The sequence below is a fragment of the Ictalurus furcatus genome, chromosome 21 (genome assembly GCF_023375685.1).
Source record: "Ictalurus furcatus strain D&B chromosome 21, Billie_1.0, whole genome shotgun sequence".
Classification (NCBI taxonomy): Eukaryota; Metazoa; Chordata; class Actinopteri; order Siluriformes; family Ictaluridae; genus Ictalurus; species Ictalurus furcatus.
This window is the reverse complement of record NC_071275.1, coordinates 1,100,953-1,115,284: the sequence shown is the minus strand read 5'-3', so window position 1 is coordinate 1,115,284 and position 14,332 is coordinate 1,100,953. Positions and strand designations below refer to the sequence as shown.

Sequence of the window (14,332 nt, the reverse complement as noted above, 5' to 3'; positions counted from 1 at the left end):
GGGAATTGGACCGTATTAAAATACAGTGCGGGCGCCGAGTAAGACACAAGCAAACAGTTGTAAACGGCTGACTCTAGGCAGAATGCAAATATGCAGTGACGTAAGGAATATGCTAATTACCGTGTGACATCATACAGCGACATTTAGCAACTTTCCATTGGAAGTTGTTGGCAACAGTGCTCCGGGCACTCACTTGGAGTTTCCTGACATTATGGTGAAGACGAAGCAGTGTCTGGGAAATGCACATTTAGTCCAGCATGGCTGGAAAAGGCGCTATATGAAATTTGGTTGTATTATTGTTGTTTATTATTATAATAAATATAATATACAAGAGTGTTTGAATGACGTCTCTTGTATAGTCCTTAATGCTTGAAAAGTCCTTGAAAGTCCTGGAATTTTATTTTGAAGCATCTGTATGAACGCTGTCTGAGGCTTTTTGCTCCATGTGCTTGGGTGCTGTATCTGCATCTGTAAATAAAGGTTGTGTGTTTCAGATGTGAAGGATAAAATCATCTGTGGTACCATTTTAATATTACTGCTCTTCCACGTGCATCTTTATTCACAACATAAGGAATGCAGGTATCTGCGATTAGCAGCAATTTGCTGTTCATTTTGCTGAAATGCTTGTGGCTTTCTCATTAACCTACTATTTACCTGGTGCCACATCTAGGATTAGCAGCCACCTGCGTGAATATGTAGCTCTATCTCATCACAGCCTCAGAGGTACTTTGCTTCTGATTGGCAGATTAATTATGCAGTACATGCGCAGAGGGGGATCCTGTAGACTTGTGGTGGGAATTGGTCCCCCTGGCAGCCAACAACGGTGTGCGTCGCGGACACACCATCCGAGCTGTCAAGCCTTATTACTGCAGCTCATCTCCTTCCACGGTTGAGAAGAAGCCGCACCCCCCAAACCCCCACCCCTCCTCCCGCCACACACGCGCACACACACACACATCAGATCTGCTAGTCTGAAGCTGGGTTCTCCACTAAAGAAGCCCAGCCACTGACACACCGGAGATCCTTGTGGGCCTTAGAATAGACCAAGTTGTGAGTTCTGGTCTGCTGGATGCAGCAATGAGCCAAACAGTGTGCACGGCAGAAAGGTGAGTAGAACAGTAATGATGTCCAAAAACGCAAGTAACGGATTGGTTATTAATGTTCTCTCACCCTGGTGAGGTTTCAGCAGAACCATGAAGCCTTTAATGGAGAGGGAAGACTGACATTGTAAGCCACTTCTTTTTACCTTCCTCTGAAGACAAGGTGTAGGATGACTCTGGCAGACCGATACAGCGCTCTAATTCTCCAAAACACAAAAGTAAGCCGTTGCTATTTTTGTATTTCTCATTTTTTAAAATGGCCCAATAAGACTTGTGCCTCGGGGCTGGAAAAAGTGAGGAATATCCCATTGACTTCAGGGCAGGTGAGAGGCTTTCCCACCCCTCCCTGTTTTTCCCTCCTGTAATCGCTAAGGCAATATGAGGCCTTGCCACACTGTAATAATGCTGTTGATATGGAAGCTATGGCCCACGTTTCGGTTAGGAGTGGAGATGTCAAGGCCTTGTTACTAGGTTACATCACTGTTGTTGTTGTGAGGCGGCGTGCCAGATCTTCAGGCGGTGTGGAGGGATCTCACAAAGTGCAGTTCCCCTCTGCCTAAGCCAAATTACTATCCTCCAACAGGACTGTTCCACCACACACGACTGCCTACTAATGCGTGCGCGCACACACACACACACACACACACACACCCAACTCTGATTCGCTCATACTGTTCCTATCGGCAGATGCTGCTTATTTATTTTTTGTCATCTGAAATGATTGAGATCTCTAAAAATCAGAAACTGTGTGAAACATCTGTTTATGCGTTTCCTTTTTCAGTTTTCTTTTACTCTTAAAATCATGAGGAAATAACTCTTCTTTTTCATTTAGATACTATGTATCTTGATGGCTTTTTTTTTTTTTGCAATCCTAATGATGTGCTAATGCTGGTTATTTTGTGTAGTAGCAGTAAAGACATTTCATCACTCACTTGATGAGCTTCATTTTTTTGCTTTACTTGGCTGTAGGATAGATTGAATGATGCAAGCTTCCAAAGATAACAAGAATCAGTCTGCATTGAATTTGATTTCAGGTTTGTGTGTGTTCGTGTTTGTGTTCGTTCCTATCTGCTTATTTTAACAACCAGTTCTGACTCCTGTCCCTGGATTGTTTTTGTTTGGAATCGTTGGTAATGGAGTTATGTGCTTTTCTCTTTGCCTCTCAGAATGCACCTTGCGTGATTTTGATTTAATTACAAAATGTCCAAAGATCTGCTTTGTAAGTGTAGAGGTCCTCATTCCGAATTGATGAAGTCTTTAGAATGATTGATTGGCAAATGTTTTTGACATTATGACCCCATATAGAAGAAGTACTGTTAATGAAGAACAGCGTTTTAATTATTACTATTAGACTAAGGGCCGAGTAGATCAGCCTCGCAACACCTCCGTTGCCAGAGTAACAGGAAACTTGACATCAGTTTCAGTGCATCAGGTGGTAAGACTTTTACAACTGATGAAATTTCACATTTAAATGACTTGGACCAAATCTGAACACAAATCTAAGCCGACCGTCAAGTGTGGCAGATCCAATGGGTGAAAATTTTCATCGTAGCACTTATTTGGTATGATGCAGTTATCGGTAGATACCTCGCTAGCAAAAACTATGTGGAATGTTGAGCGCTCTTAAATGGTAGGTTTAAACTAACTAAACTTTCAGTACTCTTTTTTTTTTTTGGTTTATTTAAAATAAAATACACGAACTGAGTGTTACAAATATAAACTTCAGCTTAACACTTTACACAACTCTTTGTCCAAAGCAGAAAAGAACCCAATACACACACCCACACACACCAGAATATATATTATTCATTTAGGACTGTAGTTTAATACAGTGCTTTTTGTGCATCCATGAAAAAGAATGCATAAATACGCTAAAAATAGTGTAAAATCGCTAATAATCAGTTATGAAAATCGTTGTAAACGAATCTCATTATGGATTAGTACGTCTGCGTGTGGCTCGGGGGAGATTTACTCATTACGTTACTTCTCTTCTGAAAACACGCCTCGGAGAGTAAATACTAAACCTGTGTCCCAAATGAAGTACTGTACACTTACACTATGCACTGTGTACTCTACCGTCTAGTGTGTGGGTTTTAGAAAGGTAATATCATCTCAAATAGAACACTAGCGGGTTTTTACTATCCGGAAGTATAACCCGCTTGCTGGTCAGTGGTGCTTGACGTTATACGTGCAGAATGCGACGCTGCTAGCTTTAGCTGATACCCAGAACCACCGACAATAACTTTCTTCAGTTTACTTTCTGTCAGCGTTACCTTTTATTCCCAACATGACCTCAGTCTCCATCAGACGGAGGCGAAATCGTCACGTGACTGAGGAAGAAAGTGTGTAACCTCCGAGTCCTCTAAGGCAGGGAGCGTTTTATATTAACCACCGCGGAGAAGATCAAACTTTATAAAGCGGAGTTTGTGTAGCACGGAAGCACGACAGTGATGCTGTCGCGAGTTGCTTAAAAGATTGAATTTAATTGAAGTTTATTGTCGTTATATGCTGTATCAGTGTAACTTCTGTTCTTTATTATAACGGAAGTGACATGTTAGTAACGAGGCCGCGGTGCTGATGATGCGCAGTGTAGACGCGCTGATACAGAGTGGAGCGCGAGTAAGATCTGTAATGTCTAATTAAAACATTATGATCAAAAGTAAACACAAGATAAATAATATGTCTAAAGACAGCAGGGAACAGAAACCACACGGTGCAGTGAAAGTGAGATTTTATTATTCATTTACGACTGGAGTTTAATTCAGTGCTTTTTGTGCATCCATAAAAAGTAATTTTGTTATATAATTTATATCTATAATAATTAGAAACTAATAATTATCGCGTCTACACTGCACGTAATCAGCACCGGTGCCTCGTTACTAACACATCACTTCCGTTATAATAAACTACAGACTTTACACTGCAAGCACGCAAATACAGAATATAATGACAATAAACTTCAATTAAACTAAAGCTTTTAAGCAGCTTCACCAGTTTCCCCTGACCCTTACACACAGTGGAGCATTTTGGATAGAAACATGTTTGTGCTCGTGCAGCACTGTTTGATCTCCGCGGCGTTTAATATAAAATGCTCTCCTGCCTTAGAGACTTTCTTCCTCAGTCACGTGACGATTTCTCCTGCGTCTGATGAGGACTGACGTCATGTTGGGAATAAAAGGTAACGCTGACAGAAAGTAAACTGAAGAAAGTCATTGTACGTGACTCTGGTGTCTGCTAATGCTCGCGTGCGTATGACGTCATGCGCCGTCGACCAGGAAGCGGCTTATACTTCCGGATAGTAAAAAATAAAGGGGAATAAAAGGTAACGCTGACAGAAAGTAAACTGAAGAAAGTTATTGTCGGTGGTTCTGGGTATCAGCTAAAGCTAGCAGCGTCGCATTCTGCACATATAACGTCAAGCACCACTGACCAGCAAGCGGGTTATACTTCCGGTTAGTAAAAAACCCGCTAGTGTTCTATTTGAGATGATATTACCTTTCTAAAATCCACACACTAGACGGTACACGGTGCATAGTGTAAGTGTTCAGTACTTCATTTGGGACACAACTTTAGTATTTACTCTCCGAGGCGTGTTTTCTGAACAGAAGTAACGTAATGAGTAAACACACCCCGTGCCGTGCGCAGACGTACTAATCCATAATGACACTAATTGGTGTCTTTACTATGTAGACCTAGTACTTGATTTTGTGTTGAATGGCTATTGTATGTTATAGAAAAGGTGTGTCATATTAAGGTTGTTGTTTTCCAAAGCAGTCGGTGCTTTGCGAAGGTTCTCCTTGCGGTGCACACACTGTCTTGAGCAGTGATGTAATACACCAGGAAGACTCATAAAGCACAACATAATAGGTAATTAACATAATAGGTAATTAACATAATTGCCTAATCTTAAACCACGGCCTACTTCTTCTCCATGAACAGAGGCTTGTAGTATTTTTAAAAACAGCATTGCTCTTTTGTGGAATGTGCAGAGAATCAAAGAACTTCCATGTGTGTGCTCCCGAGGGTGTGCTGGCTTCAATGGGCTGGACCGGCTGACCTCTGTGTTGGAGCAGAGCAGCTGCCAGGCCTCTCGCTGTCCTGTGCCAGCAGGCTCATGCCCCCCTGTGCCCTGCTTTACTCCCTGGGTTTAGGCTAATGAAGGGAGATGCTGGTTGTGTTTTAATGCCTGCCTCCGCTGAGGTGCACTAATTAAGATGGCACTTAGGAGATTTTCCACAGCATCTGGACCATTTACACAAGGTCAAAACAGCAGCAGGCCCGTTGGAAGAGGGTGAGGTTTAAAGCATTAACCTTTTTCTTTTCCTTCTTTCTTATTTCTCCCCAATGTGCCAAGTAGTCTGTGTGCTTTGTTTGGGTTAAGATTGAATGGTACATACATGTAGTAGGAATTGCAAGGAGTGTAGTTGTGGGATAGCACATGGCTACGTTGACTTAAGTTCACCGATTTCAAAGTGGACAAATATGAACAATGATTCCGGTCAAAGAATCGGACACTGGAGGAAGTTTATCTTCTTCGAGCTTATATTTATTTTCACATGACAGGCAGTCAGTGACATCCGTTCACAATATTTCTCCGTGAACATCCATTCGGTAGTGCTCACTAGGGCTGCCACCATACCAAAAATCTAGTCGTCGGTACCGATACCACCATAAGTACACGATTCTCGATATTAAAGTCGATACCACGGTGTGGTTTAAAAATTAAAAATAAAATAAAAAAATTAAACTCTCCTGGAGGACACCCTCCTCTGGCTAATACTGGCAAAAAGAGAGAGAGAGAGAGATATTTTAGTTATCAAACACTGTCTGACTTTATTAATAACTAATAAAACTAAGTGCTAATAACAAGTGCTAAGGTACACTCCTAAATGCGCACACACACCCCCCTTATACTCTGAATGCCAGCATTAGTTTAAATTCACTGATATGGTGGCAGGACAGAAAGATTCATTAAAAGCATGAACATGTGAATAATTATTAGTAACAGTAGGTTACATTTAGCTGACAGGACACGGGCTGGTGGCCCAACATTGTAATGTGTTAGCGTCGTTAACAAATAACTGGCTGTCGCTAACATTACATGGAGCATAATGTTAGCTGTGTTCACGGCCACGATGCAGTTGCCTCAAACAAACATAATATAGGACCGTCTTTCAGGTATTCCGCCAAATTCCAGGTGTTTCCTCGCTTTGTTTGAAATGAACCATAGCATCGGTTGCACACCGGGACGGAGCTAAACTTGTGGCCATCCTCTGTAGTTTTTCCCGTGTGCTTGTAGGCATTCTTCTTCTTCTTCTTCACCGCTTGTGGACCGATTAAAACACTTACGTGTATTTGCTGCCCCCATCAGGTCCGGAAGAATTGCAACCTCGGTACCTTCATTACCAACGGTATCCACGCTACTGCTGAAAAACAAATACCGTCACGTTTTAACAATGTTGGTACCGAAGTATTGGTTCTTGTGACATCCCTACTGCTCACACAGATGCACAGTTGCATTTAATTGTGGAAAGTTATGGGACGTTGTGTAGTTGTGGCCTGTAGAACAAATAAATGAGTATAATATGATTACAATGTATCTGTACCCGTTCACTGCACGATACCTCACATTGTCAGTAACCTGGGTTAAATAGTCTTCAACTCTTAGGCAGATAAATTATAAATGCACATTATATGATAATATGAACATAAGTGTACAGTATGACACGGCGTATCATAATTAACTGCACGTGCAAACCGACGTGTGACTAGCGCACCTCCGCGATCGTGACACATCCTCTAAAGCAGCTGATAATCGTAACAACAAAACAGAAGGTATTCAGTGAAAGATATGATCCATACATACTCGTGTAGTTTGCATATAAACAATCTCTGGAGAGTGCAGGTAGAGCTGCTACTCGTATCACCCTGTCAGCAGTAACGGTCACGTCGGACCGTCGGACACTGCTACCCGCTTTCAGTTCCGGGATGGACTTTCTGACAGCAGTTTTATTTTCTTCTTCTGCTTGGAGGATGGTCCAAATAATGGCCATGTGCATCTAATTCAGAAACCTCCAAAGATGAACTGAATCAGTCTGCAGTGAATTTGACTTTAGTATTGTTTAGAAAGGGTGTGAGATTTGAGCACATCTTTTACATGATGATAATCCTAAACCTCATCTTAAACCCGAGGGGTGTGACTCACTTTTTATGAAAAATCTCAAGTATCATGAAGAGGGAAAATGTGCATCATACCACCAACCAACAGATTTTAGAAGCGTCCCTGTTTTTCACCAGCATTTTCTCTTCTCTGAAGGAGAGCATGTGTCTCGGATCTCCTGAGGTTCTCAATCTAGTTTTTCCTCCCAGAATATTATGTGGAATGTTGGGTGAAATATTATATCCCTTGCCTGTTCCTTTTTCTAGGCATGTTGTCTGTGTACCTTTGCCTGAAGTGCCCCCCCAGGCTTTTTCCCTTCTATTTTAGGAGCAATGAGGGCATGGTGCCTAAAACACAAGGTTGTTTGTGGGTGTAGGGTGCAGCCACAAGCTGGCACAAGGCACGCTGACAATCCTGTGCCTTGTTTACAACTCAGACTGGGTGGAGTGAGTGAAGAGAAGGCATAGAAGAGAGGGTTACTACCCGTAGGCTCTCGGGAGAATCTGAATTCCTCGTGAGCCATTCCTCCATTTGGCTGGCAGTTGTGAAAACAATTCTGCAGCGTTGGAACGCTGACTCACACTGCTGTAATCTGAGCCACTGTGTGTAGGACAGAGGTAGGAGGTGGGCCAGACAGCTTGGTCAGCCTGCACTACAGACCTGTGTGTGTGTGTGTGTGTGTGTGTGTGTGTGTGTGTGTGCGTGCGCTCCACAGCACTGGGTTGCTAATTACAACACGGACCCTTTTTCTTTTGGCTGTTCTGAAATAAAGTAAATATTACCACTCTGTGTTTTGATTGGACAGTTACCTTTCACGGTTATGAGCATTTATGTTCGATCACCCAGGTCTGGTTTTTAAGACCGAAACGTGTGCACAGAATGTGTTCCGATAATGAGTGAAAACTGTTCAAACAAGCTGCATAGGTTTGACGTGAGTCACGGCAGTTTATTTAATCACCATGTTAGCCAACACTTGCAGCTAGGGTTTCTTCCTGATACCTCATAGGGTAACTGGTTTGATTTCGTGTAGTGAACTGAGTACCCCGATGTGTTTTGTTTTCCCTGCAGTTTTGACCTGGAATCTGCTGAGGCGCTTGGGCTCCAGTCTGAAGGAGCTTCTGCGCTTGCCCCCAATCTTTGCCCAGTCTCCATCTGCGCCATCCACCATGACCTCGGAGCTGGAGAGCAGTTTAACCTCCATGGATTGGCTGCCGCAGCTGACCATGCGGGCCGCCATCCAAAAGGCTGATGCCCAGAGTGCCCATGGCCCAGGCATGGCTAAGAAGAGTGCCCTGCTGGACCCCAACACTACGCTGGACCAGGAGGAGGTACAACAGCACAAAGATGGAAAGCCACCATACAGCTACGCCAGCCTCATCACGTTTGCCATCAACAGCTCGCCAAAGAAGAAAATGACCCTGAGCGAAATCTACCAGTGGATCTGTGATAATTTCCCCTACTACAGGGAGGCCGGCAGCGGCTGGAAGGTAAGAGCAGTCGTTGCCAAGGATTTTTATTTTATTATTATTATTATTATTATTGTTTTTGCTTTCTGCCCATCAAGATGCATTTGCATGCATGCAGGTGGCAGTCACTCCACTTAAATTCAATCAGTGTGCCAGATCAGCGCAGAATTCCTGCAGGAGGGGACGGCCAAGGTTAATGTGTGAAATTATCCCGGTTTCTTTTCCTGTCGAGATGTTTTGCATGGAATTATTTTGCAAATGTAAGGTCGAAAATGATTGGCGAGCGTTACTTTCATGTTGTGGAGGAAGCAGTCCTGAACTGATTTTTTTAAGTGTTAATATTTAAGAGTGTTCGTTTTTCAAACAGAGAAAATAGAAGCTGTTTTTCAGGCAGAAATGTGAGCGCCGAAAGTGTTGATATTCAGAGAAGCAGACCTATCTGAAATGAGCCTCAGACAAAATCTCCTATTCATGGATTGTATTATTCATGCCAGATGCCTTGATACAAGTCCATTATGCAAGAGAGTGCCATTGCTGTGTCATCTTCTCAAGTAGCATGTGATATACAGAGATGAAACCATGCTGATTGCCTTTTAAAGAGCGGAGATGGAAATTGATATTAGAATGAGCTTTCCAATCAGTTGACATTTATTGCCAATAGAATTGCTGCTGTGGCTTCATTGCAGTCAGAGCAATATGTATGTGGTTCATATCCATGAAAGACATGCCGTGTGCATGTAGGAGCATGTTTTCACCTCCCTCATGTTTCCTTTTTCTGTGCAGCAGATGTTTACATCGGTCTGTGCAAGGCTATACAAGCGTATAGTTCAGTGATCACCCAGACACTACTGCCCTAATTTCTTTATTTGTTTCGTGATTTTTATTTATTTATTTATTTATTTATTTATTTATCCCTCATTTGATAAACCCGGAATCAAAACCTCAAATTAAATACTCGATGCTGAAATTGCAAGTGTCAGCAGGCTTTGAAAAAAAAAAAAAAAAAGAAAAAATCACCTTTTCTCATAAATGAAAGTTCTAGGAGTTGTATTTTAGGAAATGCAGTTACATTGCTTTTGAAAAGATTTGTAATTTCCAAGAGGTGTGTTTGGGTTCAGGAGGTATTAATTCTCTTCCAGATTTGTACTGCTCCTCTTTCATTGCCTCGCCGCACACACGGCTCCATATACAAACATTACTACCTGGAGAAAATGCTGGTACGCTCCGTTTCATCGCCGCACCTTAATGCTTCTCGTGACATCCGCTTGTTTTGTCCTTGGCCTGCGTTGTGAACCGACACAGCGAATGGATTTCGGCGTTTTCTGTATGCAGAAAGCGGTGTATAAGGATACAGCCCGGTCTTGTACGAGCACCTTTAATTAGCGGGTTGTAACCCAAGACAAGTGAGCGTGTAGAATTTATTAACGGAGTTGTGGAGAGGAGAAGGAAATGCTACTCGTTCGCACAGTGATGACCACTAATTGCCACTTTTGTCTGTTATGTGTTCTACTATTCAGTCAGTTCAGTTGTATTTGTATAAAACTTTTAACAACGGACAAAGCACAGCTTTATAGAGATATACAAGTATAACTTGTGGCAGTACCAAAACACGTAAATAACAACAGTAAAAGACGTTTTTCACATTTGAAATCTGTAGAAGTGTCTTCAAAGAGCGGGTTAGTCGTTCCTGATTAATAGACCTCATTCGTCAACTTGCTAATATCATTCTGTGGAGACATACCAGTATAAACCCCCCCCCCCCCCACACACACTTAATACCGTACGTAGAAAGAGCAGCCGCTGTGTTTTAACCGAAGCTGGCTGAAATCTAAGGAAAAGGCACTTTGATGGCTTTTTCTGAAGACGTTCACTCTTGTATGTGCGGAATGAGACCGAACGAGCCGCTACGCTGCCTGCCTCTATTATGTGAGCGAGCGAGTGTGGTTCATCAGACTGCTGACATTCACACTACTCTTAGGCTGTATTGCAGGGAATAATAAGATTGATGCACGAGTTATATAAGAGGAGGATGAGCCGTTGGAGCAGGAGAGAGGATGTGAATCTCACCTGTGGAATTTGAACTCTTCCTATCTGATAAGGACTCTTTGTCTTGGTGCTGTGCAGTGCTATATTTATCTATTCACATATATATTGTGCATGCGGTTGGGATGAATGTAGGTCGGCGTGCAGTCACCGCTCTGCCGTTCCCCTGGAGATGTCGGCAGCAGGAATTTACAACCCAGCGCACGCACACGTCTGTTCTCTATGATAATGTAGTCTATGCTAGAGAGATGAGACTGGGCTAATCCGGATTGCGGCAACTCATTTAATCATCTCAGTAGAACTCCATTAGCCAACACCTTTAAGAAATATCAATAAGCAATGTGCGTAAGAAAAGATCATTCATCAAGGTCAAAAATGATTATTGCAGTATTAGGGGTCGTGCTCTAGCTTGCAGTTAGATTCTTTAGATCGGTCTTTATTGCAGCCTCCTAAACGCTTCAAAGCTGGTTGCAGACGATTGAGGGTCTTACGTATTACGAGTCAAGGTTCCGCAGAGCTCTAGGTTGCCTCTGGTGAAAGATATGCATCCGAAAGTGTAAACTAGAGATCTACTGGTATGTAAACTCCATATCACGACGATCATGACCAAAACTATCACGGTTATCAGTGTTATCAAATGTGCTGGAAATGTCCAAAACCTACTGATACACAGACTGGAATGATTTCAGCAGCTTTTCTACGTGGCTGTAAAGTGGTGGATGGTCGTCACTAGGCTCGCTGAGATCATCTAGTTCAGTTAGAGAATTTCCAACCTTCCAAGAGGAACAAATCCGAAGTGTGGTCATATTTTGGATTTGATAAAAATGCTGAGGGGAAACGTGAGGGAAGATGGTGTCCCTGTCTGCTGAGCTCGCCAGAAGAAAGTCGCTGTGAAAGGGGACTGTGGCGCTTCGGTGGCCTTTTCCCTGTTTCCCCCCCTCGCTTTTAAATCGCTTTCGAACACCTGTGCGGCCGCGCGTATTTCACTTTCGGGTCCAAATTAGCGGCAATCGGGGCGGCACCCGCTCGAATGCTGGCTTCATTTTTATTCTTAATGAAAAACACAACAAAACAGAGCAATGACAAACCTGCTTCATTTAAACCAAATCTTCCGCCGTCTCGCCACACTTTCGGCACGTGCTAAATGAAATCTGACTCCTGCTGATCTGCGCCGTGACTCTGACTCGTTCGGTTCATGCCGAACGTCCGTTTTCACGCTCAAAAGGCAGTGTTGCATGCTGCACCAGTGTCACTCATGCTGGGTGTGTGGACAGCATTTATCACGAGTTTTACAAACCACAACAATCTCACACGGTTTTAATGATCATTAAATGCGACACGGTAACACTGACCGTTGGGAATTTTATCGTGGTTTATGGTGAAACCGCTAACTTTCATCCCGAGTATAAACCAAGGAGTGAAATTGGCAGTTTTTAAATGATGATAAAAAAGGAGTTCTTATGTGATTGAAAATGACTTGTGCATTAATGTGGCCCAAGCAGCAGAGTTCATTTTGATAGTTTCAGAGAGAGATATATATATATATATATATATATGTATATGTGTGTGTGTATATATATATAATGTGTGTGTATATGTGTGTATATATAATATATATTTCTAAAGATCACAGTGCCATCATCTGTTTTTAAACAGAATGACATACAGGGCTCAAGACAAAAGGCAAGCGTGTGTTTTCCACAACTGTAGGCTAGAGCAAAATGGCTGAGACCCATTTCTGTCCAGCTTCTTATGAGACGTGTTGCTGACGTCTTCCTGAACAAGAGTGTAGATGAGGTTAATTCTGCCGCTCTCAGGTTAACAGATTCTCCCTTACCAGTCAGCTCCACACACTGCTGATGACATGTTTAATGTTTAGCAGATGCTCATCAGAAATTCAGTGTCTGAGCTTACGACTTTGACACAGGTCTGCACGATTAAGTGAATATCGATCTGGGTTGCCATTTTGACGGTCCACGATGACATGAACGATCGACTGCGATATGTACGGTTAAAGTTCGTCCTCCGCTGCGTATCAGATCAAGCGCTTCCTAAACGTACAGCCAGTCACCGCAGAGTGGCGCGCGGATGACGTCATTTTGTAACGCCAAAACCCGGACACGAGTTAGCATTTTAGCCCGTCCGGTTCCATCGTCCCGAAGTCAGTGGGTTTTTTCATGGGGTTTTGGTTAAAAGCCTGAAATAAGGTCTGTGGTGAACACAAGCTCATAATATCTTCACGTTTTATTCTACCGCAAAGTACACCAGTAATACCCCACTCGCTACATAGTTTTACAGCTTTTATGCGTATTTAAAAAGGCGGTTGCTAACAAGTTTCTAAACGGCACTACAGACGTCGTCGGGGACAGTAAACGTCATCGCGGAACAGGGAAACACTCTGTAGATGAACTGGTTCAGGTCTGCTGCGCACGATTCCCCAAAACACGTAGATGATGATTCATCCACAGAGGAAATCCGTATTCTGGAGAAGGTTTTAAATAAAGTTTGGAGAAGTTGTGGGAAGCTCGGTGATGGTGACGGTGATGGTGAAGTGGAGCGACCGTGGTGTAGAGCGTTTATAGCGTACGGTTAGATGTTTATTTCTGGAGATTGTATTTAGGCTTCAGACTTCATAAACGTTGTTCATTTGTGAAAATGATCTCGATGGACAGAACGTGTTAGTGTTGTAGACTTTTGTTGATCAGAGATTATTTTTGGCAGTAATCCAAAAGTCTGTGTGAAAATCCTATTGGGTTTTTGTGGAGGAAACCGGTGCGATGATGACGTCCGGGTTCCGGTACAGAATGATGTCGTCCCTGCAGCGCTCTATTGGGTGATCAGTCTGCGTCTCTCCTCCTGTAAACACTGTTACTGACTTTCCTGCATTCGCCTGAACTGTTTTCATTTGGTTGAATATCGTTATATTTCATGTATATTTTCATTTGGTTGATGGTATTTTTATTTTACTTATCCTATATTCTGGGTACAATTTTATTTATATTTTGCTTCTACGAGATGATGCACTTTAAGGACCGGTCTAATCTGATGTAAAGATTTGTACATGAGCAGGAATGTAGCACGACATGGAGGTGGAAGTTGCGGTCTGTTTATTTAAATGTGAAAGTGTAATATAAATACGTCGTCCCTAAAATCAATCAATAATCGTGATCTCAGTATTGATCAGAAATGATGATTTTGTCCATAATCATGCAGCCCTACTCTGACAGAATTCAGGCCTTGTGGTGGCTGCTTCTAATGAGAATCCCAGGTTTCCATAACATCAGTGTCTGTGGCCCTGTGCGTACTCGTACGGCTCAGCTTAAAGGCATTATCCTAAGAAATTTCAAACTTTTATATAAAATGCAGCTGTAGCATAAGCCGCAATCTTATCATGCAGTCTGAAAATATGCCGCTGTGGCGTGTGTGGGTGCCTGCAGATGAAGCCATCAGTATGGTCGCCACTCCTCAGGACTGTAAAGCAGCATTTTCCTTGAGTATCTGCAACACCGTAATTGCTGACTAGAGATTTGGGTCAGTTACACCTGCACTAGACCCAGTCTTGG

At 42.7% G+C, this 14,332-nt stretch overlaps 1 protein-coding gene across 1 annotated transcript in view; it reads left to right on the top strand.

Annotated features, from left to right (window-relative positions):
* The window catches only part of foxj3 (forkhead box J3), a 107,386-nt gene that overhangs the window by 32,826 nt on the left and 60,228 nt on the right, over positions 1-14,332 (top strand). The window contains exon 2 of the mRNA XM_053653513.1: positions 8,329-8,747. Coding sequence (XP_053509488.1) covers positions 8,427-8,747 — 321 coding nt within the window. The 5' untranslated portion in view covers positions 8,329-8,426. The remainder of the gene's footprint in view (positions 1-8,328; positions 8,748-14,332) is intronic.